Source organism: Alosa sapidissima, chromosome 4 (assembly GCF_018492685.1).
Source record: "Alosa sapidissima isolate fAloSap1 chromosome 4, fAloSap1.pri, whole genome shotgun sequence".
NCBI lineage: Eukaryota > Metazoa > Chordata > Actinopteri > Clupeiformes > Clupeidae > Alosa > Alosa sapidissima.
In genome coordinates, this window is record NC_055960.1 from 1,634,281 (window position 1) to 1,661,318 (window position 27,038).

Here is a 27,038-nt window from a genome sequence, read left to right on the forward strand (position 1 = left end):
ACACAGCAATTATCGGCTAACATCGTTTAAAAGCTGAGAAAAAGCTCTTTCATGTGACATCACTTGTGATGTCTGTGTGATGAATAGGCTACTTCGCGAGTAGTTCAACTGAGAAGAATGGGTGAATTTGGACGCACTTTCTTGCGATGTCACTTTCTCCACTGCGTAAAAGACTAAATTAATTTGCGTTGTGAATGCTAAGATTATTTTGACTGGCCGCAGGCTAAATAAAAATCGCTATTAGTAGGACACAAAGCAGAATATTGAAAGAAGGGGGCACCAAGGCCACCGTGGCCTGTAAACCTATGATTTTTAAAGGGGCTTCACCATAGACATAATATACATAGACGCCGCATCGACCGCTGCTCCCTACTAGCGCTGACGAGATTTGGAGCCGCCATCTTGGACCGGTCATCCACTCCACTCAGTGTAATCTGTTTGGCCGGTGCAATGAGCTGTCAGCACACTTAATTAATCATATCTCACTGAATACCGAACAGATTTTCACGCGGTTTTTTTTGCTGCAAAGGTCATACATGTAGGTATGATACAGGCCACATTGTTCGAAAATACAAAATACAACCAATAGTACCATAGGTGCCAACTCTCACGCATTGGCCGTGAGACACACGCATTTGATTAGTTTCACACACTCACACGCCACACCCCCGATTTCTCACGCTGAAGTGTCAACCCGGTCGGTCAGATGCCTGAAAAATGAGTTTAGCCTATCTATAGATCTACCTGTTGAGCCACGGTTATGCTTTCAGAGACGGTGAGAGGGTTCAAGAGCACCCCCTCTCTGTGGAATTTTCTAAATTTTCTCTCATTTGTGATGCTACTTCAGAAGCCGTCCCAGGCGCATTCCCCCGCATTTCCCCGGCTTCAGGTATGCTTTGTATTGTGCTTTGAGTATTTTTCACGCTGAAGTGTCAACCTGGTAGGTCAAATACCTGGCAGATGAGGTTCAACTAAACTAAACCTATACATATGATATCACACATCAGGTGAACGTGCGGAATCTAAGCTTTCCAGTGATATTAGCGCCAAGTTGTTGTGATGAATGGTTCGCGAGAAAATTAACATTGAACCGACGTGCAATTTAGGCTAATCATATTTGCATTTTGCACACAGCACCCATTACTCTCGGTTTAATATTTCACTAACCCTTCACACAACACGTGGCAAACCCAATATCACAATAAACAGCAAACTGTACCGAATATGAGGATATAAAGCATGCCTCTGTGCAATAAGTGGTTCCTGAGTAATCCGGTTTTGAAATTGCAACACATTACAATGACCAATATATTATCTTAAATAAACTAGCTGAATAACACAGGTGACCACTTCTGCATAATTTCATGGAGTGCTGAAATGTACACACATTGTTGAACATTTCTGAACTGTGAAATGTATGTTTTTGTGGTTGTGAACTTATTGCAATATCACCATAACTATTCCACCTGTGTGTGCATGGTTATAATTCTGAAGTGCAAAATAGCTTAGGCTACAGCACAAATATTTCCATAAAAATAAGTCTGACCTCTGAATTTATTTTGAAAGTGCACCTGATTGATGCATTTAAAAGTTAAAATATACAAACATTTCTTAAATTCTTACAAAACACCCACCCACTTTTTAAAATTGTTAGTTTGGACCCCCCCACTTTTGCCTTGCGAAATACCAGTGCTGTTTTCAGCATCTGTTTAGTGCTTCATTGTCATTTTCATTAGATTCTCCCATTTGCGCGTAAATCGCTCATAAACTTTTTTTTTTGTTACACGCATTCTCCCATTCCTCTTCTGTCACACACACAGTGACAAGCGCCAAATCCCCCGCAGTGTTGGAGAGATCAGTCATCCCCCTCACTTTTGATAAGGTAAAAAGCCTTATATGTACGCCAAATAAATAATAACCTATAGGTTTACGCTAGGCTATGTAAAACTCCCCATTAACAGCATCACGTCACTAACCACAGCTAAGATTGCACAATCTCTATTCACTCTGTTGGCTATCTGAAGCCAGTTTGTCTACTTAGATACTGTAAATCCTCAAATTATGGCCGGGGTCTTAAGACAAAGTACAGGCCTTTAGGGGCAGGATTGTATTCGAGACAGCCCTTTATTTCTTATGCACGTTTTATTTTGAGACATGCGTTTCTTGGAGCGGCATACTGGTAGGCCTTCAAAAGCATGACATTTTCAGTTTAGTTTGATATTTAATTTACTTTTGGACTGTTTGATTATATTGTTAAATGTTTGAACTGATGGGCTCTGAACTCTGGGGAGGTATTTGATGATCACTAGTACGTTCCATGTAGTTGAAAGCGTGTTGGGATTTCAAACAAACCATCCGCTTTCATGCGTTCATTGAACGTCTGTGGTGCTGTAATGGAAACCTTATTGCGTAGCCAAGTAGCCTATTGAGTTATTTTTAAATTATGCATGATTTACTTTTTATTAATTTCGTAGGCTGGCTTTATTTTGTTTTATAGAAGTATCTAAATAACCTGTTAAAATGTACCAGAATTCAAGAAATTGCATCTAGTCCGTCCAAAAAAAAAATTTCTGGGGGAGGACCCCCATTATACCCCCCCTCTGAATTGTCCCACCCACTTTCACAATGCCTCCGACGCCCATGGTCCTTGTAGTAGGCTAAATCCCTTTAATACCAATGTTCATTTAACTCTGGGACCCTGGTCCCAGGGATGGATTACTGCACGGGCCTTCCGAGCCCAGAACCAGGGGCCCAAGGTGTCAGGGGGCACTGAAGCCCAAGCCTTTGCATGGAATCATTGCCTCAATATCAACACATCAGGATGTAGGCTATGAATCTGATTGAATTTAGTATTGGCCATCCCCAAAATGCTAGCCTGACGAGCCAGACCCACATTAAAATGTAGGGTCTGGGCACTCACCGTTCGCAGTGCTCAGTCCGAGGGGCGGGATAATCGGTTGTCTTTCAAATTCCCTCTGCACGCAATAGGACAGCACTGAGTCCCATGCGTTTTCCCACCAGCGGAGCTAGTTGGCTAGTTCAAACTTTTGCTATCTCAAAACAAGCTTAACTTGTGTCACACTGTTGTCCAACAGCAATATCCATCTTCTTTGTTTTCAAGTAGCAGGGAATTCAAGCCAAACCGTTGCAACTCTGCCATCAATCATTATGTTATGCCCCCCTAACGACTCTATAGATGATTTAATTGGCCTGATAGAAGTTTAATTTTTCGAGCTCACAAGCCAATGGAGAGTTGCTAGACTAGCCCTGGAAGCAAATGTAATTTGCTGCTGCTAGGGTGTGTCTAGATTTCTAAGCTACCAAAATGCACCAGAATACAGGAAATCACATCAAACAAATGAAAAAAAATCCAGGGTAGGACCCCCAAACCCCCCTTCCACATATGCGACAATTAGTGGGGAGCCTTTAATACATGTGGGCCCAGGGGCCCGAAAGTTCATAATCCGTCCATGCCTGGTCCCTACACCTGAGAACCACTGATGTACGTTTTTTTTACTGTACGGTATAATGCTGAATGAGCCAAACAAAAATTTTGTTTGGCTCAAAACAAATCTCACTCCAAGGTTTTTTGAAAAGTTGGCAGCCCTGCCACTATTAAGTTTTAAATCCAAACACATCAACAGTTACAACAGTATTTTTGCTAACTGCAGCGCCATCTAGAGATCAAAGGGAACCACATTTCTTTTGTGCCCTCACAATGAGGTCCAAAGTCTATGTACCAAGTTTGGTTTTGATACATGAAAGTGTTGCCAAGATGTGAGCTAATTTCCTTCACCAACAATTTTGATCGTTTTGGAAAATGAAAGACACTTGCGTTTCTTATCCAAACCTCAAATTTGCCACTGCACACATTCGTGCCCTTACTGAAACACCTGCCAAGTTTCAAATCAGTCGGACTAATGGTTTGAGAGATAATGAAAGCCATGCTTGGTGTGGTGTATGCAAACTTTGTGATGTGTCTAAGGGAAGTAGGGGTGTTGCCAGATGATCTGCTTGATAGCAAAGGGCGTAGGTTTGGTCTCAGCTTTGGTGGGGACACATCCATAACTCCTGTTGTCACGATACCAACATTATTGTTTCAATACAACGGCAAGTGAAGAATCTCGATTTCGATACTATTGCAATTTTTTCATATTTGATTTGTTTATGTGATTTGTGAGATCATTCACATCAGTGGCAATCATAGAATTTGATTGACCCTCCACACACACACACACACATAGAAAGTGATGGTTGCCATAGGTTTCTTTTTCATATTTTGGAATTCATATAAACTATAAATGTATATTGATCATTATTTATAGTATTTTATGATCTGCATGATTACTAATAGCTAAACATATTTAGTAATTTGATTACATCATATTGATATTTAAATTGTGTTGTGTTGTGATATTAAAATGTGTTTGGTCTTTGAGTCAGTGTAAAAGCTACACAGTTACAGTTGTAGTACTAATGCTGTTGGTGGGGACAATTTTGTCATCTTAAAATACTGATTAGGACTAGTCCTTAGCGTCCCACCCTAAATCTATGCCCATGCTTGATAGGCTTTGGAGGGAAAGCAGACTAGTCCTCTGGGTGTATGTGACAGTTATAGAGATGTATGGATTCCATCTGGGGTGTTTTTAGGCATAAGCAACCTTAGCGGTCTCCTAGGACACCATCCTCAGGGGGTGCTGACAGTGTTGCCAGATTGGGTTGAGTGATTTCCGCCCAATCACGCTCAAAAACCCGCCCTCAATAGCAAAAAACCGCCCCAACAACGATTTTGTCATAGAGAACCATTCAACTAAAAATGTGCATGTTAACAGTTAGTTAATGTTATTAAAGGATAACAACAGTTAACTAACTGTTAACAATGAATTGTTAATTGCTTATTATGCACTGTTAATACCTAAAAAGCACATGTTATTCTAAAGCGTTACCATTTTATTTGCCCGCCTAAAGCTTATTTTCCCCCGCCCGACGAAGTCAAAAGAAGCGCTTTACTGTACCTCAGAGAGAAGAGAAGTCAATTGATTCGACATAGTAATATGAAGGTGTATTTTCTTAGCATCACTGTAACCATGGTGTGCATGAGTTCTGCCACAGGATTAGGTTGACAGATGACCGACCTTTCAGGTTGCCATACTGCAGGTTGTACCCATCTTATTATCATTGAAGGAGACTTTGGATGAGATGGAGAAATAAATCATCAGGAAGCAAGACGAGTGTATTGCTATAAACAGAAAAGTCCCTTAATTTTATTTCTTCCCCAGTTATACAATAACACACTTTGTACTTGAACTTCTACAAAACAGTTATGACTAAACTAGAAATATGCTTTAAAGTCACAAAACTGTACAATTATTAATATTAAGAGAAATAATAAGAAGTTTAAAAGAATGCAATATTAAAACATGATGAGATGACAGTAAAAGGTAACAGAAAAAGTAGCTAGGTAATAATATCAGGTTTTTCTGGTCTAAGCACATACATGCAGATGACTCAGATAAATGTGTTTGGTCTTTGAGTCAGTGTAAAAGCTACACAGTTACAGTTGTAGTACTAATGCTGTTGGTGGCAGCATTAGTCAGGGAGCTCTGAGGTGAGACTGTGGACAGGCGGTGATCCTTGTTCGGAGAGCAGCTGCAGGCACAGAGCTGGCAGGATGCACAAAAGGAATTGCAGCAGGGCAGGAGGCGGCAAACACTCACCCTCCACAAGAACCAACCGGGGGACCAGCAGCACCAGCAAAGCAGCACTATCCCCACCATAAGCCCAAGTAACACATACAAAGCCAAAGGGGGCACAGGGGAGTCTGGAGATCAAATAAACAATGAATACAACCAGGAAGGCCAGAGAAGTATTTGCTACATGTATCCATCAATACATATACTGTCCACAATACTGTAAATGTCCTGCATGCAAGCAGAATGTTTTTATTATTAAACAAAGGGGCACATTTCTATGATTGGTATGACACATCGGCATTCAGTTGTCAGTAAGACTTTAAATTCCGATATTTAGCACTTTGAGTCCCTTTTCTGGTTTGTTTTGGATGAACTAGAGTGGTGGACACTGAAATTTTGACGTTTTTTTATCGCCTTTGACTACTTCAGAGTGGCTGCACAAACATGTCCTAAAACAACCCTTAACGTTCGTTTTCAAAACTGTGCAACTCACCGAGTGGTTAGTGGTGTTCGTTGATGTTCCAAAACAAGTAGCATAGCAAAATACAGTTTATGTCGTGTTTTATTTGGCATTTTGTAAAATCCCATTGATTTCTGTTGGAAGACTCATTGCACGTTGATATTACTGCGCCACCGTCTATGCTTCAGGCTCAAATATTGAGCGGAAGTTTATACGCGGTTGTGAGGTGTCTGAAAAAATAGTTCCACAATAGCAAATAAGACAGCTGGAAATCATACATTGCGCTGATATATTTGATTTTAATAATCAACGAACACCACTAACCACTCGGTGAGTTGCACAGTTTTGAAAACGAATGTTAAGGGTTGTTTTAGGACATGTTTGTGCATGCCTGTTGCAGCCACTCTGAAGCAGTAAAGGTGATTCAAAACGAGTCAGAAAAGTCGAGACAGGACCAATCGTCAAAATTTCGGTGTCCACCACTCTAGTTCATCCAAAACAAACCAGAAAAGGGACTCAAAGTGCTAAATACCGGAATTTTCCTTTAAGAATAACTAAAATGTGAGTGTTCAATCCAGACCATGAACAATGGTTACGTTTCCATGCACACCATATTCCGGTTTCATTTGGAATAATGGCAATATTCCGACTGTGCATGAGTCATGTAAACACCTTGTTCCAGATGTTCGGAATACTAAAAACCGGAATAACACCCTTAGCATATGCCTCTTTTAACCGGAATATTGTGGCATGGAAACACATTAATTGGCAAATGGCCCTTTCGGAATATTAAATTCCATCTGTGCATGTTTGTGCAAGGAATTTTGGTAGCTTGCTTTGATGCCCTGACACTTTGCAAACATAGCAAAAAAGCGTGGCAAAAGTTTGCACTTCTTAAGTGAAGACAAGGTCAATTTATGTATTAAAACCTGAAAGTTTAAATGTCAAAATGGAATTTATTGATGGGTGAAAGTATCGTAATGCTCCAAGACGTAGGTTTTGCGTGCACTGCTGACATGAAGAAACCCCTCAATCAAAGCGGCCTATTATAAGGCTAAAATGCAAAACAATAGTGGCTCTAATCTGGCCTATTTTGTGGTCATAAATGAAATTCAGGGACAGAGACCGTTGAGACATCATGACACAGACACTACTACTGCACGTCACTGCTTTATTATGCTGATTAACCTGTAAACAAGAATATTCCGTTTCTGATTCACATGGAAAAATCTTATTCTGAATATTGCCATAACCAGAATATGGTCCTAAATCGGAATGTGGTGTGCTTGGAAACATACTCAATGACCTATGTGTGCACCAGACTTTGGGTTTATTTTGTTACATGTAACTGTTAAATTAGTGTGAAAACCTTAAACAGACAATGACATTAAAGTTTTGACATTTTGGAGAGGCTCTGACTGGATGAAGTCGAACAGTGCACGACCGTCACTCATTCAACATAAAATGAAAATTAGCTAATGGATGGTCTTACTTATTTGTAATTACTAGTGCAGTGCCTGTTCAAAAATGCTATTCCTGTAGCCCAATTACATGCCTGCAGGTAGGTCTGCTTTAAAAATAGGATGATAGGGAAAAACATAATTCCAGGTAAGCATTGAATAATGAATAGGCCTACAGATAATATAATAATATAATAAATGTGAAGTGAGCAGAATTTAAGCATGGCTGCATGTGACATTTTTCACAAATCAAAATGACATAATCCTAACAGCTGTTTTGAGTCAAGGCTATATGCTTAGCCTATTGAATAACTTGAAGATAGAGAAAACAAACAATTTTGTGGAATGATGCATCATATGGAATTTGCAACGGTGTGACTCAAAAACAGTCTCTGGTGACTCTGTCTACCACTCGTTGCTTGTCGCTGGTTATGCTTTGCATGTGTGGCATTCTGAGACATTCTTTAAATCGGGACCATTGTCGCTCGTTTCAATTTAGGACCTTGCAGTTGGAATTGTCGTTTGCTTATTCAAAGTCTAAAGACAGTCCAAAGTAGCCTGGGCTATTCATATAGGCCTAAGTGACATCACACTCTGCCTGCCACTCGTTGCTTGTTGCTGGTTATGCTTTGCATGTGTGGCATTCTGAGACGTTATTTAATTCGGGACCATTATCGCTCGTTTCAATTTAGGACCTTGCAGTTGGAATTGTTGTTTGCTTATTCAAAGTCTAAAGACAGTCCAAAGTAGCCTGGGCTATTCGAAGTGTCCGTTTATTGCACATCATTTTTTACGTCATTTTGAGGAGCCACTGCATAGCCTACCTGTGTGTGTTGGCATGTTGGCGTGTTGTTGCAAAATCCGCGGGTTATCTTGCACTTAAGTTTTTTACCCGTGTAACCTACACTGATCCAGTTCTGCCAAAGCCCTGCTTATATCCTCACTGGTAGCTTACAGTACAGTGCTGTGTGGGAGGGGAAGTGGCTAGCGGCGAAATCCAATGTGCTTCTTTTACCAATATATTTGACAATATCTTTTGCATTTGTTATTCAAACAACGTCAAATTTGGCACTGCACTTACTCATGCCCGTAGAAAGACACCTGCCAAGTTTGCTCAGTCCGAGGGGTGGGATAATCGGTTGTCTTTCAAATTCCCTCTGCACGCAATAGGACAGCGCGAGTCCCATGCGTTTCCCACCAGCGGAGCTAGTTGGCTAGTTCAAACTTTTGCCAACTTAATAAAAGCTTAACTCATGTCACACTGTTCGCCAACAGCAACATCCATCTTCTTTGTTTTCAAGTAGCAGGGAATTCAAGCCAAACCGTTGCAACTCTGCCATCAATCATTATGTTAAGCCCGCCTAACGACTCGATTTATATTATACACGATTTGATTGGCCTGATAGAAGTTTAATTTTTCGAGCTCACAAGCCAACGGAGAGTTGCTAGAATCTAATTTCTGCCACTGCCACAGCAAATCTAATTTCTGCTAATTTCTGCCACTAGGGTGCGTCTAGATTAATAGGCTAGAGTACAAGTACAAAGACAACAAAATGCAGTTTGTGTCTAACCAGAAGTGCAAAAAAAACAGAAAAGTGCAATGTGATTTTTTTTTCCAATTTGCAGCATTAGGAGGTCATATAAATGAAATCAAAAGTTATTTCAATCAAAAACAAAAACAGGCCAAGTTACATAGGACCCCTTCATTGATATCACCTTCACAATTATTGCATCCATTGAACTTGTGAGTTATTGGAGAGTTTCTGCTTTAATGTCTTTGCAGGATGTCAGAATAGCCTCCCAGAGCTGCTGCTTGGATGTGACCTGCCTCCCACCCTCATAGATCTTTTGCATGATGATGATCCAAAAGTTCTTAATAGGGTTGAGGTCAGGAGAAGATGGGGGCCACACCATGAATTTCTCTCCTTTTATGTCCATAGCAGCCAGGGTTATTGCTTAATTACGAATGACAATGCACCATCTCATGCTGCAAAGAATACCTCTGGGTCATTGGCTGCTATGGGCATAAAAGGAGAGAAACTCATGGTGTAGCCCCCATCTTCCCCCTGACCTCAACCCTATTGAGACTGAGATTGATTTCAATGATCAAAAGAGCCCTGAGACACAATACCATCCATGAATTTAATTGAAAAACAAAAAAATAAATGTTTATGACACTTAAATCCAATTTGCATAATAATTTGGAACAAGGTGTATACAGTTGGTTTACAGAAGGTGGTTTAGAGTAGTATAAATAAAATATAAATACTGTATGTGCAGTGTATTAGCAGTTACCATATAAGAGCAGAATACATATGGATGTAGTATGAACAATATATGAACAACATGTACAGATATGTGCAATGTAATGGCAGTACCATTATAGTAGTCGTAAGAGTACGCGTCCAGGGATACCATCAGGATCAGCAGCCTTACGTGCATTAGTCCTGCTCAGTGCCGCACACACATCGGTGGTGGAGAGTGTGAGCGGCTGGTGATCTGCAGAGACCACAGCCTTGATGGCCACCTCCTTATTGTCCCTATCAAAGCGGCCATAGAAGTGGTTCAGCTCATCAGGCAAGGAGGTGTCGTGACGGGCGGGGGGGGGGGGTGGTGGAGTTTTGTCATCTGTGATGGCCTGGATGCCTTGCCACATGCGTCGGGGGTCAGAGTTGTTCTTTTTGATGCCCCTTTTCAGATTGTCCCTGGATGAGCTATAGGCTTGAGCATCACCTGATCTGAATGCGATGTCTCGTGCCTTCAGCAGGAGTCTGACCTCACTATTCATCCATGGCTTCTGATTAGGGAAAGTCGTAATCCGTCTGCAGTCTGAAGAATGATGAAATAGTCCCTTAGGATCAGGCACTTGTTTTCCTATGTTTATCACTCGTTTTGATTGAGAGTCCAATTTTGGGAAATGTACAGTAATAGGTCAAACAACATTTTCCACTTTTACACCTCAAAGATAGAACACCGTCCACATTTCCACACCGTCCTTTTTCCTATTCCAGTGAACTGACTGGTAGTGTCACATCCAGTGATGGCATGAAATGCCAACAGACCACCCAGAATCTCATTTGACATTTTAATATCATACACTTTAATGTAGCGTGGTTTCTTGGCAGTTCCTGCTTTCATCCAAATTTCTGGGCTCAGCAGGTTGCAAACACAAGATGCAACAACAGTACATCTGTGTCTCTGCACTGAATGATGAGCCTCTCATACCCTTTGGTTGTGGCATCATGAGATTGTGCCTTCATCTTCTCCACAACTTTGGTGAGGATGAAGTACTAAGTCCAGCTATTCTATCCTCAGCAGAACAGTTTGTCTGCAAACTGTATAATCCAAAAATGACCAGCACTTCAATCCATGATGTTCGCTGTGTCCTGTTTTGGAAAGTGAAAGCCAATGTTGATACTTTACCACCAACTAAGGATGCCTTGTCTCTGCACCTCACAAGGGCCCACTATCAAACAAAGGTTTGGAAACAGTCACTAGTCTCCCATCCACAGTTGCCCTCACCAACCAGTTATGGTTGGAAGGATGGAATGCTTGTCTCCCAGCTTTTAACCAAAGAACCTGTACAGGCCAGGTGCTTGGAGCTGACGATATGTGGATGCAAGGAAAGTGGAAGTCAGTGCAGTACCAGGCAGTGTCGATGTCGAAAAAGTGGATTATTTTGTAGTGGGGCATGTGGGTGTGCCTGTACAGTTTGGTGCAAGAATACTCAGGTACTCATATCATTATTATTGAGTTTTGTCACATTATATGCAACTATATTGTTTCAGATTATTTGGCATGGTATTGTTTTTCCTGTTTTGTGGATTAGATTTATATTGTGCCCTTGGATGCATGCATGCATGTCTTGTATTGGGAAGGTATTCATTATCAAAACAGTAAACTCTTCTTTTGTGTCCCTGACCAGGACTCAGACTGAGCACATGGACATGGTCCCTGGGTGCCTTCTGTTGGCTGCCTACCTGAGTGTCACTGCTTGGATGAGGAAAAACATACCTTTGCCATACGACTATTACTATAGTTATTACTACTAACTAGTTACTAACCCCTAACCCTAAAGAAGTGAGAGAGCAATTATGTTAGGATGGAATTAATAACTATAGTGATATGTCAATTAAAAATATTTGTGTTACAACCTGGTACATTAACTCATTGAGTGCCAAAAATGTAATGTTACGTTTTTCCTTCCCATGCATTGAGTGCCAAAAACGTAATATTACGTTTTTAGCTTTTTTTTTAAATTACGAAACTAAACACTCTAACACACCTTATATGTGATTTTGGGAACTCTGTGATGAATGGAAATGAAATATATGACGATGAAAAACTCATGAAAACGCACAATCTGGACATTTTATCTGGACATTTTATCATAACTCGGTTGCCGCTTTGGGTCGAATCAGTGACTCATGCACGTCAGGTCAAAACCAGGCCATTTTCGTGGGTCTATCACTAGGTGGCAGTCTCGCCAGGTCTCGCTGATCACTTCCCGGAAAGTTTACACAAGGAAGTAACAGGCAACACTTTATATTTCATGAAAGACGTTATATCTCCATTTCTAGAAAAAAACAGCGATTTTGATGAAAACTAGCCACTGTTTAGCTTGGGATTTCTCAGGAACAGAGGCGTGTAGAAATACACGGTTTGCACCCACCGAGAGCTTAAAGTCTCACCTTTTAAACGAGCCATTGTATGTGTTCATAGCTATAACACAGAATATGCTTTGGCTGTACAAATATCATCAACAATGGTCTAGATTGCTGGCACTCTAAGACAAATCTCCCGAAGCTTGGCATTCAATGAGTTAATGAAGTCAAATACAGTAGCCCCATAGACCAACATCTACATTTCCGCCTTGACATTAAAGAATTATAACATGTGCAGCATTGCACTGTCTCTCCCTACAAGCTTTAAACTTGGCTTGACTCATTCCCATAGATAGGGGTACTGGTTGAAAGAGGTTTTGGGATACTATGTTATGTTTCCAAGCTGATATTCACTTTGACAACTGGTTCTCTTTAGGCGGATATTGTTTTTTTCATGTTCTAGTTCTGTTGTCTCTTACACTGTACAATAAATGTCCATTCCGACACTTCTGCAGACAGCCCATGAGTGTTAGCTTTCATTTGACACCTTTTTTATGTATATGGTCCTTGTGGTTGTGGATATATTCAACATTTATTGTTGGCATGTCGTGTTGAGCATTTTCAAAACTGTATACATCAATGATACAGGCTACTAGGACCATAAACGTCACATCAAAATCATGTGCAAATTGCTAGAAGTTGCACTCCATAGAAGATACAAAAAACAGCTAGAGAGAGAGAACAGTATTGTGGCAAGCCCCATCTGCTACTGTAATTACTGAGTGAACATGTGTGTCTATAAACAAAAAATAGGGTTTACCTAAAAGGCTTTTATTTGTAATAGAGTAGCTGAGCCACTCACCTGCAACTGTGTTGGTGTTCATGGGGATTTCAGGTGTGCCACAATTCTTTGTGAGGATAGTTGAAGTTGGAAGGGTAAACTGTGGAGACAGTTTCACAGACTGATGACCTTGGAAACAGAGCAGGAAGTGGGTATGAGGGCATGAGGTATAAACAGAGGTGTTTTAGTCCGGCTTCAGAAAGTAAAGGTCCTGCCACATGTTAATACTGCCTTCATGATAATCACAAGCTCAGAGGCACCAATTTTAAAAATCCCAACCTTCAAAAAAGTGTGTTCATAAGATCAGCTCAGAAAACAAATATGGATCCCCCAGTAGCAGGATTGCGTTTTAGAAACACATAGGTTATTAGAACTGCTTACTATGGTTGAGCAAGAAGGAAAATGCAAATGTTTCTATGCATAGTTTTAATTTAGTGATAAATTACCTTGCCTATTTGTAACAAAAGTGAGATTCGCCTTTTGTGTGTTTGTAGACACACTCGCTCAGTAATTACAGTAGCAGATGGGACTTGTCACAATACTGTGGGCGGCAGTGGCTCAAGAGGTAGAGTCATCATCCAGCAACTGGAAGGTTGCTGGTTGGAGCCCAACTCCTCCTGAACCTGTGGAAGTGTCCTTGAGGAAGACACTTAACCCCAGTGAGCAGGTTGGGGCCTTGCATGGCAGCCTCCACCATTTGTGTGTGAGTGGGTGTGTGAATAGGTGAATGTAAGGCATGACAATGTAAAGCGCTTTGGGTGCTTGCAGAAGTTGAAAAAAGCGCTATATACAGTAAATGCAGTTCACGTTGCAAGGGAGGCCGCTGTGGTGAGAGAGCTTAATTGTGACATCAATTTTACTTTCTGAAGCCAGATTTTTACACTTCTGGGTATATATACTAATAAATACATACTGTAGGCTGAAATTCCAGAGGGGACAGGCCCCCCATCCCTTCCTGAAGGCTGCTCATTATAAACCTTGCTATTTAAAAATAATTTAATTCTCAGCTGCTGGTCTCCCCAGTTTCCAAACATTTACAGAATGTTGTTAAATGAAGGAGGGAAGCAATGGTTAACATGTCTCAAATTCAAATTCATAAGATTTATTTAAAAATAAATAAATAAAACAATAACATTTCTGTTTTGACCTATTGTCAATGAAACATAGGGTAAACTGATATCCCTGTGTATCGCCAGCACCTGGGATCCAAAAACAGCCAGTGCACAGGGATTTTGTCTTAATAGGGTAAATACGATATGTAAATTGTTGCCTTCTGTTTTTATTTACATTTTACACAGCGCCCACCTTTTTTTTGGCAGTGAGCCAATTGTCAATTAAAATTCCAAGGCACTCTCCATTGAAAAAGTTAAAAAGCCGTTATTATTATGGCTTGGTCAAGTAAACCTTCTAAAAAACTCCAAAGTGTTTCGGCTACATGCCTTCTTCTGGGAGTTAAGCCAAGTTTTTTTGATTCTTGGCATTTAGTTTCCTATCCAAAGAGCACCTCTAACTTAACCAAACTTTTGAGTCCAGGAAGCGCTCCTCTACCCCTCTTTTTTGTTGTAAATTAAAATTGTTACTGACTTGTGCATTTAGCCTCATGATGACTTCTTAAATCACTGCCGTCTCCACAGTTGTCAATGTCTTTGTCGTCATCACAAACCAAACTCATTGGAATGCACTTCCCATTCCAACAGCTAAAGTAAAGTACATTACCACATTCTGATTGGTTGGAACCTGCAAAGTTAAAACATTTTTTGTGAGATAATTTTCAAAAATGTTGTAAAGGTGTAATAAGTATATTGTAATGCAAAGACATTGTGATTTAACGATTCAAATGTCCTAAAAATAAATACAGCCATATAGCTCACCCAATCTGAAAGAAGTGAAGTCTCCAACAAAATCAACCCTGGGCTGTGTGCCCCTCGTAACCAGTCTCAAAGTCAGGTAATTTCCTGTGGAAATTACAGGTCGTGGTAGACTTTTTCCACAAAGTGGGAGCCCTATGGGGGGTGAGTTCATATTAGGGCCATCATAGAACTGTATGTAAGAGCCGGCATAGCAGGGGTCCTCCTGGCCATCCTTAGAAGTTGACTCCACATGCTGGTCAGGCCAGGCAGGGCGAGAAAGTGAGGGTTTACTGGCAGACTCTGGGAAAAAGGGTGAAGGGCTAAGGGGGGCCACCCGTAGAAGGCTGTAAACCAGGAAGAAGCGGAAATGGAACAGTACCCTGTCTTGCAGCATGTTGGCTTGTATGGTCAATTGGCAGTCTGTTCCCATGGTGACAAAGTAGTATTTCTTAGATTCCTGGTGGGAGTTGATGATCAACCCATCCCCATGGATAGTTTGGCCACATAAATCAACAACATTCACTGATGGAAAGAGAAGTGGAAAGGTTAAAAAAGGTGTTTATTTGCTTATTTAATCACTTAATATTGTATTTGGTGGGTACAATGTGCAACTATGCTGTCTGACTGGACCCTTGATCCTGCCTTCATCAAATCCTAAATATTGTAGAGAAACAGTGCCTTAATAAACCACTCTAATATGTAATCTCACACAGTCATTAGTTACACAGAAACATTACATTGTATTAGGGCTGAAATGATTACTCGAGTAACTCGGATAAATTGATTACAAAAAAATGATTGAGGCAAATTCTCTGCCTCAGGGCTTTGTTAATTAAGTAAGTAAATAAAGTTTATTTTTAGAGCACATTTAAACACAGCTCGCATTGACCAAAGTGCTGTACATAGCGCATTAGCCAAAGAATATACTTTATTATACTTTATTGATCCCCAAGGGGAAATTCAAGGTCCCAGTAACTTAAAGGTATCACACTCAACATACACTTACAACATAAACAGTATGATATAATAACAAATCAAAATAAATAATATGGACATTAAAAGACACTAAATCAAAAATCCACATGAATGTACTAAGGGCTAAGCATGAGACGCTTGCAGTGACAGGGTAGGGACTGATAGGGAATGGGGAATGTAAGGTGCTCTATGAGAGTGTGTGTCATGGTGATAGTGTAAATAAGTCCAACAGTGCAAAGATAAAGTCTATAGACCTTAGCATTAAATATGGACAATATCAGAGAATAACGTAGACATAGTAGTATAAAAACTAGCAGTGCAAGGATAGCAGTGCATATAGGATAAAGTTTAGTAGAAAGTGAGACACAAACCAACAGTCAATATTAGACGTTTGAAGTAAGGTTACAGTCATTGGTCAAAAATTAAGTTTGGCCTCAGTCCAGGCTGGGGTAAGGAGGGAGGGGTTGTGCATATGGGCTAATATACCCAGTAAACAGGGTGAAGAGTGTAAGCAGTAAACAGTGGGCCAGTGGACAGTCAGTACACAAACATTGTTGTAGGAGGTAGTGGAAGTGGTGGAGAGGCAGACAGACCTCTCCTCTTTAATAAAAATAATAAAATAAAACTAGAAATGCAATTCCAAGGAATTACCAGTGCATGAAAATGCAAAACATATGATGTAAAATAGTGTTAAAGGAGATAACTTAGATAATGTGTGCTAGCTGTTGTGATAACAATGTTAGCAATGCTAAATATGTTGACCATGTTACTTAGCTAACTTAGCTAATAGTTGCTAGCAGTTATGTTAACAACAATAACTATGGTAGCAATGCTAACAATGCTAGCTATTTTAACCATGTTACTTAGCTTACTTAACTAATGTCTACTAGCAATTATGCTACCAATGTTAACTATGCTAACCATGTTACTTAGCTAACTTAGCTTAATGTTTGCTAGCATTTATGTTATCAATGTTAACTATGCTAACAGTGCTAACTAGCTACAGTTGGTGGGAGTCATAGTTGATGGCAACTGACAGTTGGAATGGCTGAACAGTTAAATAGTTAGTTTAAATAGTTATATTATTTAATAGTGAATTATTGTAGTGAGGACATTTATTTTGAAACAGTTGTGGGCAGAGGAACTAGTTGATCAGGATCTGTAGTCTTAAGAGAAACAGACTGTATACTTAAAGCCTGAGACAGAATATATAGTTTAAAAGTTGCATGTAGATAGTATAATGCAGGGGTGATAGTAGAAAAAAATCCCCTAAACCAAGATATGCCCTGATCAACATAATTGTCAAGCGGGGTCAAGGGGTGTGCTCCCCCGGGAGATGATTTTGATAAATAGTCCCTTAGTCCCTTAGATCAGGGGATCCCAAACTTTCCCACAACAAGGCCCCCCAAATACCACTATGTTCTGGACAAGGACCCCCTTGATGTGTTACTAAACCCATCGACAATACTACGGCAAATGTAAAAATACATTAAGCTAATCCTAATAATTATTTTAGACACAAGCACTTCGCGATGGAGCATAGGCTACAGTGTGTAAAAATTGCATTTGGGGCTTTCTGCTATATGAGAGCTATCACTCTACTATTATTTCCAGGTATTATCATGGAAAATATAATGTTCAGATATGCGACAAATTATTATAATGGCATTGTATTTTTCAAATGTATTTATTTGTTGCTTTTATTTTTCCATTCAACTTGCTGAGGCCTCTCTGGCACCACCTCGCGGCCCCCACTTTGAAAACCACTGCCTTAGATGATAGATTCTGGTGACGTTTGTGGATATAAATGCACATCATTCAGTCATGAGATGAACAAACCCAATACAAGCCTATAGTACAGTAGCATATTTGTGTAGAGCACCAGAGCTCCTAGGACCCTGGGCCTGTTAGGTCTGTTCATTAATCCATCCCTGCTTTTAACTAGTCACTTACCTGCATACTTATTGCTTGTATAGCATACTGAGACTACAAATACAACAGCCATACCAAGAAAGGTCAGTGGGTGGCAATTATAATACTCAAAAGTAAACTACCCAGATAGCAATTTCCTTTGGGCCGGATCCGCATAAAAGCCTTTAGATCCGCCTGTAGCGGACATACGGTATCTGACTGTGGGCCAGGTCTACTCCCGATACAGGTTTCAGCTCTGCTAGCAATGCTGTTTTATGACCGGTTTACAGATTTGTCCCAGGTCCAATTTCCGCAACTCAACTGGAAGTCAGGAGATGCGTTTAAAATACAAAACACTGATTTGGCCCAAACCTGTGATACGGATATGAGCCGAAGGACCATTTTTTCACAGCAGACCCAGGTGGTAATGATATTAATTAAGGTGCTGATTCTAAATTGACTGTCCTTTCCCTACTTAATTGTCAACTGGCTGCTAAAGAAAAAAAAAGGTATTTTGGAATGGCACAAATTTAGAAACCATGGGGGTGCACTATGTTCTCATGGCCACTTCATTTCTACAGTAAGGCTGGAAAAGAAGATATAGTTGGCTCAATATTGATCATATGTTCATTTCATTATTTTTATTATTACCTAGCAGTGGTAAAAGTAGTCAATTGTTGTTTGTGTCAGATCTAACAGTGCTATGAAACAACCCCATATTCTTGCCACGCATGCAGAAGTCCAAGCAGTAGCCTAATGTTAATCAAGGATCTTTGGTTTGCTCACTATCAATCTTTTGACATGATTTGCCAGCCTGGGGTTGGACTAGGACAGCCCAACTTTTCAAGGTAGTATCTGCTTTTTATCTCTGTTGGTTTATTCAGAGACAACAACAAGCAACCGAGCGATTGATAACTTTACTATTATTTTCCAGCAACAACAACTAGCTTAACTTAAGCAAAACAGCTATCACAATAACTATTTTGGAAAAAACAGTGATAACGCTAACAGGATCACTGATGATAAAAAACGAGTGTAATTGTGACTTAGCCTATTTGCAAAAAGGAATAAATGTAGAATTAACACGACTTAAACTTTGTCTGGGATTGCACTTCTACAGCCAGGTTGTTGAATAAAAAAAAATAATAAGACACTTATGTGTAAAGTTTTTTTTACCCCCCTTGTGTTTGTAGCCTAGCTTATGTTTATCAGTTGAGCTGTTGGGAAAACGTTACGAACTTTAGCCTGGGTGAACCTATAACGAACCTGTTAGCAAATGTGTAGCAAACAGATTTTTCAGGATAATTAGCCCTAATTACCAATCACATTTCACATGTCAAATAAAGCCGGCTGATGTCTGATAAACGGGTCCGTACCACACACAATAAGCGGACCCGTATTGCATATGATAAACAGATCTGGAACACGTCAGTAACACAGACTACCATACGGAACTGGGCCAGTCTTAGCCCTTATTGGTACCAGATCCGTCAAACGGATCCAGACCAATTTTGGACCGATGTGCGTTTGGACGCCGGATCAGGTCCATTATGCAGATCCGTGCCGGACGTTGTGGTAGGTGTGGCCCAGTTCCGTCCCAGTGTATGTTTGCTATCTGGGTAGGAATTGATTAGTAGTAGCCTAACCATTGACTAAAGGGCATGAACAAGGAGACATTCATTTTTCTGCAAAATATGCACCATTTATTATGACCGCCGCTAGCAAAGCGGTCATATAGGGATTGTCAAAGTTTTTTTTTTTTTTTTTTCCCCGTCATCTACTTCCTGAATTTTTGGTCAACGATACCCAGGACACTGAACCACCGGGCCACATGAAATTTGGTGGGTATGTAGCCCCACTAGACTTTTACGGAAAAATTTCGTTTCGTCCCCGGGGGCTCCCCCCCCCCCCCCCCGTGCTGGGCCCCCCAAACCGCAAAAAAAGCAGTTTTTCCTAAATAACTACCTGAACCGTGGCACTGAGGATGAAGAATCTTTTATGGTATGTTGGTCTCAAGGGCCCACATCAACCTGGCCCATAATCACTCATTTGTGATTTGCACCCCCCCCAGTAAAAAATGAAAATGCAATATTATTCTGCTTAAATCGCCCCTATCTTCAGTTAAGATGTTCAGAACTGCACCACATTTTATGTGTATGCTTGACCTGGCATTCTCTGGCGGTATGCCAAGTTTCGTAGAATTTCATCCATGGGGGGGGTCTAAAAAAATTAGGTTATGTGTACATTTAGTGACTGTACACTCATTGGCCTGTAGATGGCGGTGCACACATATACACATGCACACACACACAGGCACCCACATACTATCGGTATTAGAACGGCCGATACATAATTACAAATTCAGTAGGATTAAAAGAAAGCCTAATATTCATCATCATCATCATGGCTGCATTTCCAGTATTGGCGATAAGTAGTCGTTTGTCCACTAGATGGCGCATCGTTGCAGTGAGACGTAATTTTGTTGGACGTTAAAAGTGGGTTGGAAAAACAATGGACGCTTCCTAAGGACTGTAGGCTAGTTTACCGCAGAGAACGTCTAATAAGGATAGTACAATGTTCACATGAAATGTAATTCCCATTTCTTCTTGAAGCCAAAATAAATCTGAGGATGTTTATCGGACATGCTTGGTTTTTACTGCAGGTACGTTAATCTTATAATATCAATAAGGACCTAGGTAATGTTACCGTTAGCGTTGGTTGAGTGATGGAGGCCAATTTGATTGATTGCATTTGTAGAAAACTATAAATGCGGTTATACCAAGCAAATTGATAGCAGCACTGTAATTGTATCTTTCGACTGTCATTTGTTGCACGTGCTACTAAAATCATTCTGTGCAATGGAAGATTTACCAACGTTACACCGGTCTGATACAGTTTTGCCTATACATGCGTGAGACTGAGACGCCTGTTTATTTTGTTTTAAGTGCGTGCAGGGTGTGAGAGAGAGGGGAATCGATGTGCTTTGATTCCAGCTTGGTAGTTGTAGTCTGTGAAATTAAAAAGCAAGTGTGTGAAGTATCCAAACAATGACACCTTCATTTTTATTATGGCTGCTTTAGCAACACACCTTAACTGTGTAGTGGGTCCCATTTAGAAGTGGCTACTTCATTCGCGCTTTCCTTGACTCATGGAGCTGCGTGAATTTTATTACTACTTTTCGCCACGATAAGGCAGTTTAAGTTCGCTTGATACTGTAAGGCGTAAGCCATTGGTTTCCAAAGGAGATTTTATTTGTGTCGCCAGCATAGCCTATTGACAATTTATGTTGTAAATAGGCCTACCTTATAAGCCTACCTGTAGCTTAGGGAAACTAACAGCTTTCTATTAGGATCTAGTTTGTTAGTTACAGTTTTGTCATAACTCCCTGATGCATTTTTGCATTTAGAATAGCCAGAGCGTGGATATCTCAATCGGAAAATTAAACAATATCGGGTGCCTATGGACTAGGCTGGGTGAACCCAGCCTAATCTGCCCCCTATTTATTTTTTTATTTCTTAAAAGATTGAGCTTGGTCTGGTGAAAGCCAGACTAGCCATGGACCTCAGTTACACAATGCAAGGGAACATGAATCAGCCTATATTTGCACGAACAATAACGGACAACAGCTCTTCAACTTTGGCCCGTTAAAATGTGTATGAACAGTCTAGCGACGCATTTCATCAAGGCCCATTTGGACATGTCAGTTATTTGCACCACTGGTTAGATGTAAAACAGCATTTCGTTTCAGACTACTGTTACTTAATTTGTGCATTAACAATAACGTTTCAGACTACTGTTACTTAATTTGTGCATTGACAATAAAGTATTACATGAACTAAAGATGACTAAAATCTTATGTAGAAGAAGAAACATTCACGAAAAAAAATCCATCCATCCAAAAATGACCTTTGTTTTTGATAGCTGTTGAAAACGGCATGGAACTGACAAAGATGTTTTTGTTTATAAATAAATAAATAAATAAATAACATTATTACATTACATTACATTACATTACATTACATTTGGCTGACGCTTTTTAACCAAAGCGACTAACAACATGGTAAACAGTAAGTTTTTAGAACAATTCTCACAATTTTAGGACAGTTTAAAAAAAAAACATTAGAGTACAGTAAGAATAAGTGCGTCGGTGAGTGCTGTTTTTAACAGTTACTTGTCAGTTTAAAACGGCTGGTGAGTGCTAGGATCAGTAAGACTTGTTGTAAGTGTTGCTATGAGAGTAGATGTTCTCTAAAGAGCTGGGTCTTCAGGAGTTTTTTGAAAGTGGAAAAGGATGTCCCTGCCCTTGTAGGAACTGGCAGTGTGTTCCACCAACGAGGAACAACAGATGAGAAAAGTTTGGTTTGGCTTGAGCGTACCGATGGTAGAGCTAGACGTCGTTCGTCAGAGGAGCGCAGCGGTCTGGAGGTAGTGTAAGTCTGTATGAGGGCATTCAAGTAGGTGGGAGCAGAACCGGAGACTACTTTGTAGGCAAGCGTTAGAGACTTGAATTTGATGCGGGCCGCCATAGGTAGCCAGTGTAGCTGGATGAGCAGCGGGGTAACATGTGCCCTTTTGGGTTGGTTGTAGACCAGGCGCGCCGCCGCGTTCTGGATCATCTGAAGTGGTTTCACTGCGCAGGCTGGGAGACCTGTCAGGAGGGCATTGCAGTAGTCGAGTCGTGAGATGACTATTGCCTGAACCAGAAGTTGGGTAGCATCTTGAGTCAAGTAAGTCCTGATTTTCCGTATGTTGTAGAGTGCAAAACGGCATGACCGGGCGACTGAGGCAACATGATCTGAGAAGTTTAGTTGGTTGTCAAGAACAACTCCTAGATTTCTTGCAGTCCTGGTCGGTGAAACAGACAGGGAGTCAAATTTGATGTTGATGTCGTGGTGTATGGTAGGTTTAGCTGGGATGACCAGCAGTTCAGTCTTTGAGAGGTTCAGCTGGAGGTGGTGTGCCTTCATCCATGTAGCTATGTCTGAAAGGCAATCCGAGATCCGTGCTGAAACCAGGGGGTCGTCAGGTGGAAAGGACAGATAGAGCTGTGTGTCGTCTGCATAGCAGTGGTATGAGAAGCCGTGCGAACGGATAATCTGTCCCAAGGAGGTGGTGTAGATAGCAAAGAGGAGGGGGCCCAGCACTGAGCCCTGGGGGACCCCTGTGGTGAGATGGTGAGGTGCGGATAGCTGACCAAGCCATGATACGTTAAACGAGCGTCCTGTGAGGTAGGATTCAAACCAGGAGAGAGCTGATACCTTTTGCTTTTCCCAAATACAATGTAGCCTACAGGTGTAAGTGACCTTTCATCAATCTAGTTGCAATGGATGAACTGTGATGAACTACCCTACTTGTGATTGTTTAGAGATTTTAAAGGTTTTATAACAATGCTACATCTTCTTTGGCTATTCTACAATCTATTCACCTTTTCAGCACCAGTAGGCTACTTTCTGTGCAGCCGCACACACACACACACTCACGCAGGCCAAACAAGCATACACAAAAGTTTCAAGAGTGGGGGATGGAGTAAAATATGGAGACAAATTGAAGTGTGATTTATTTTCGCGGAACGGATGTACAGGACTGAGCGGCGGTCATATTTTGTACCGCTATGCGGTACATCTAGTTTAAACATGTTATTCTTAAGTTTGTCGGACAGATTTCTTTCAAATTCTGGCGAGATGCCGTGTGTAATAAGATAGCCCACATGCCTTGAGACAGACAGATGCGTAAGGGCGAGTTTATCCTCCGCTAATTTCTGACACAAAGTGACGAGTGGATGAGCGATTGTAAACAACAGATCAGAGCTAGTGAGAGGAGCGGATGGAAAAATAAGCTTGTTTTTTGTTAATATCTCAAAAAGTATAAAGTTTACAAAGGTGAAAAATATATTGCTCAAGTGTCCTTTTCAAGACCTACGTTACAAAGTTTGAACGAAGTTTCTACGTTAAACAGTTGAAGCTGAATTAGAAGCAGAAATTTTGGTTAGAAGAATAATAACTAGAAAATGTAATTCCGAGGAATTACCAGTGCATAAAAATGCAAAATATATGATGTAAAATATACAGTGTTAAAACAGATAATGTAGAAATTGTTACAATGGTTTTGCTTGGATATACATGGTTATTGCAATGCTAAATAAGTTAAACTGTTCAAGAGAAATTGCGTACGGAAAAAGTGGTAAGCGGAAGAATAAGTTGTTGAAGTTGCCTAGGAAGAACAGTACAGTGCATTTTCATGCACTGTAAAAAGATTTGGAAGAACAGTATAGCCTTGGAATAACAGTACAGTGCATTTTCATGCACTGTAATAAGAAGAAGCCTAGGAAGAACAGTACAGTGCATTTTCATGCACTGTAAAAAGCCTTGGAAGAACAGTACAGTGCATTTTCATGCACTGTAATAAGAAGCCTAGGAAGAACAGTACAGTGCATTTTCATGCACTGTAATCAGAAGAAGAAGAAGAAAAAGCCTTGGAATAACAGTACAGTGCATTTTCATGCACTGTAAAAAGCTTTGGAAGAACAGTACAGTGCATTTTCATGCACTGTAAAAACTATATATATATATATATATATATATATATATATATATATATACTGTATAAGTCACCTGTGGAAGCTGTAGGCAGGGCTGGATTGGGACAAAACATCGGCCCTGGCATTTTTGGCCCAGGCGGCCCACACCTACTGTACCATGATTGGTCAGACACATTCCCTGCAGACAGTCCACCTAAAATATGCATGCATTTCATGCCATGAGTTGCCTAGTGTTCTGTGTTCCTGTGATAGTTTTGGATCAGCTTACACTTAAATAATTAATTAATTCCTAGAGTTATGATTTGTATATTTATGTTTTTTGTTTATTTTTTATTATTGATATTTGATTGACATTGTTACTATTTTGCTTAATATTGTGGATCATATAGGCCTAAGTGGTGGTCTGGGGGGTTGTTCCCCCGGGATTTTTTTTAATTCTTCATTTTAACGCAGTTTGGGAGGGACAGCACCTTAACAGAGCAAGCAAGGCTAGTCTTCTGTCAAGCTAGGTGACGTGAACATTGGTTACCTGCATATGGTTATCACTTCACTGCTTGATACTACCCTGCATGCAGACATATTTCATGTTAATAACAGAGATGCATATAATTTCCCTCATTCATTTCTTTGCGCAACAACAGCCCACATTCTGCGTTCACTCCTGCTACCTCTGATTTTCGCGCAGTTGCTGCAATGTTAATGCTGTGTTTTCATGGACAGTTACAAGAGTCCACTTCATTTGTTTTTATAAAATAAATATATATATATTGCTGTTTCTAACCTACCCATGTTACAGTGGTTAGTTGAATGTGCACTCCTACCAATACAACCTAATTTTATGCCTCTATTATTTGATGAAACCAAATTAAGAAGTATTTCCTGATTGGGGAAACTATTAGTTAGGCTATTTTTCTTTCTTTCGTTCCGCGGTTCCAAAATTCAATTGTGCTGCAAACAGAAAGAAGCCGGGCGTAAATTAAATTTGTGGCTCCGCAATCTAGGCCTACTCGTTGAGGAGGCTCATAGTTTGAGAAACGCTGCAGATCATAGACAGAGAAAACTCTGGGAACAGAACGCAGGTATGATTTTGTTGTCACAGCCGGCGTTGTATTAGCGCGAGTATGGAAAATGAACCAAAGGGTCGCTGCAGCTCTTTAAAAGCGCCGCAGCCAAAAAATTAAGAGATTTGATTAGGCTATGCCAGTGTCACTATGGAAAATTAACCAGTGGACTGTTGTCGGCCCTTTGAGGGCCAGCACTGTCATCAAACACAAACAAAAAAATATATTGGTCGGACTAGCTTAAATTATAATTACATTGGCGATTTGGCCCAGAAGTGTGTAGGCCCACCGGGAAAATGCCCAGTATGCCAGATGGCCAGTCCAGCCCTGGACATAAGCGCAAATTTTGGCGAGAGCAGCAGAAAACAAGGCTTAAGTAGAAGGCCACTGCTCCACAGTGTATTTAATTGCGAGGAGAACTGGATGGAAGTGCAGGACATTTAATTAAGGACAATTGATGACGGCACCAGTAAACAAACAAACAAAGCTGAGCATACATGCTCTAGATAGCAAGCAACAATGTAAAAGCAATAATTGTCGAAGTCCAACAAAGCACAATTGCGAATGGTCAGCGTTTCCTTTAAGTGATACAATGCGATAATATATGCGTATTATCTTCTTGCTATAGTCATTTCAGAATCTCCCAAAATCTGACAGGTTTTGACAGTTTACACCTTTTTGAATGCATTTAGTCAGTGATGGGCAGTAGCTTAACTACATTTCTCAGTAGCTTGGTGGTAGCGTAGCTATTTTTCTGAAGCAGATAGCTTTTCAATAGCTTAGCTGTTTTTTTGACCATGTAGTGCAGTAGCATTTACAGAAGCTACATTTTCCAGAGCATTTGTGGAGCTCACAGTAGAGCTTCCTTCTGGCTGCCCATACATAATCAATCATTATGTATAAACTTGAAAGACAAACTAATTTTCCATGCCAGAGATGAAGCAACAAAATTGTGCTTGTTGGTGGTTGTTGGTGGTTTTATTGAGTAATGTCTATAAAAAAAATAGGCTTTGCATCGACAATTTTCAATTTCAATTTAATCTCACTTATAGAGCACCAAAACATTACACTTGTCTCATGGCGCTTTACAGAATGTTAGACAATCAGAGAAAAGAAAAGAAGGCCCATGAGTAACAGGGGCGAGGAAAAACTCCCTAGAATTGGAGATACATATAGGAAGAAACCTTGAGCAGATCCATAACCCAAGGGCCTGACCTATCTGCCTTGGGTCAGCTACAGAACAGTACATGATAAATGCAAAAGTTAGTTAGATGTAGAGAATAGAACATGGTGTTTAAAGCCACCTGAGGTGTATATTACAAGAGGTGGGATGGTTAGATATCCTGTATGATAATGCAGTAATCCTATTTAGTGCCAGAAAGTTCAAATAGTCCACTGTAGGAAATATAATTGTCCAGGGGGATAAGGAGTTATCATAGGGCAAGTAGTGGGTCGCCAGGCTGCGCGGGCCAGGAATCCGGGCAGGAGGACAGCAATAGGCGATGATAGGGCAGTCGTAGGGATGGGATTCAGGTGAGATGAGTGAGATGAGGGCCAAACACAAGGATGGCTGATGACTGGTAATGGTATACCTCACAAGTGAGGTAAAGGGGGGGGGGGGGGGAGATAGATATAGAGTGGGTTA

At 40.5% G+C, this 27,038-nt stretch overlaps 1 protein-coding gene across 3 annotated transcripts in view; it reads right to left on the bottom strand.

The window, feature by feature from the left end:
• Positions 1-5,413: 5,413 nt before the first annotated feature.
• ldlrad2 (low density lipoprotein receptor class A domain containing 2) overlaps positions 5,414-27,038 on the bottom strand; it is a 28,242-nt gene continuing 6,617 nt past the window's right edge. The window contains exons 2-6 of one of the 3 annotated variants that reach the window (XM_042088905.1): positions 15,288-15,430; positions 14,930-15,161; positions 14,643-14,795; positions 13,080-13,187; positions 5,414-5,821 (exon numbers count right to left, since the gene is read on the bottom strand). In XM_042088905.1, the coding sequence (XP_041944839.1) occupies positions 5,547-5,821; positions 13,080-13,187; positions 14,643-14,795; positions 14,930-15,161; positions 15,288-15,430 (911 nt within the window). In that variant the 3' untranslated portion in view covers positions 5,414-5,546. Of the gene's footprint in view, positions 5,822-10,475; positions 11,000-13,079; positions 13,188-14,642; positions 14,796-14,929; positions 15,431-27,038 lie in introns of those variants that run through there. The other 2 variants (XM_042088904.1, XM_042088906.1) reach the window with 2 other exon arrangements.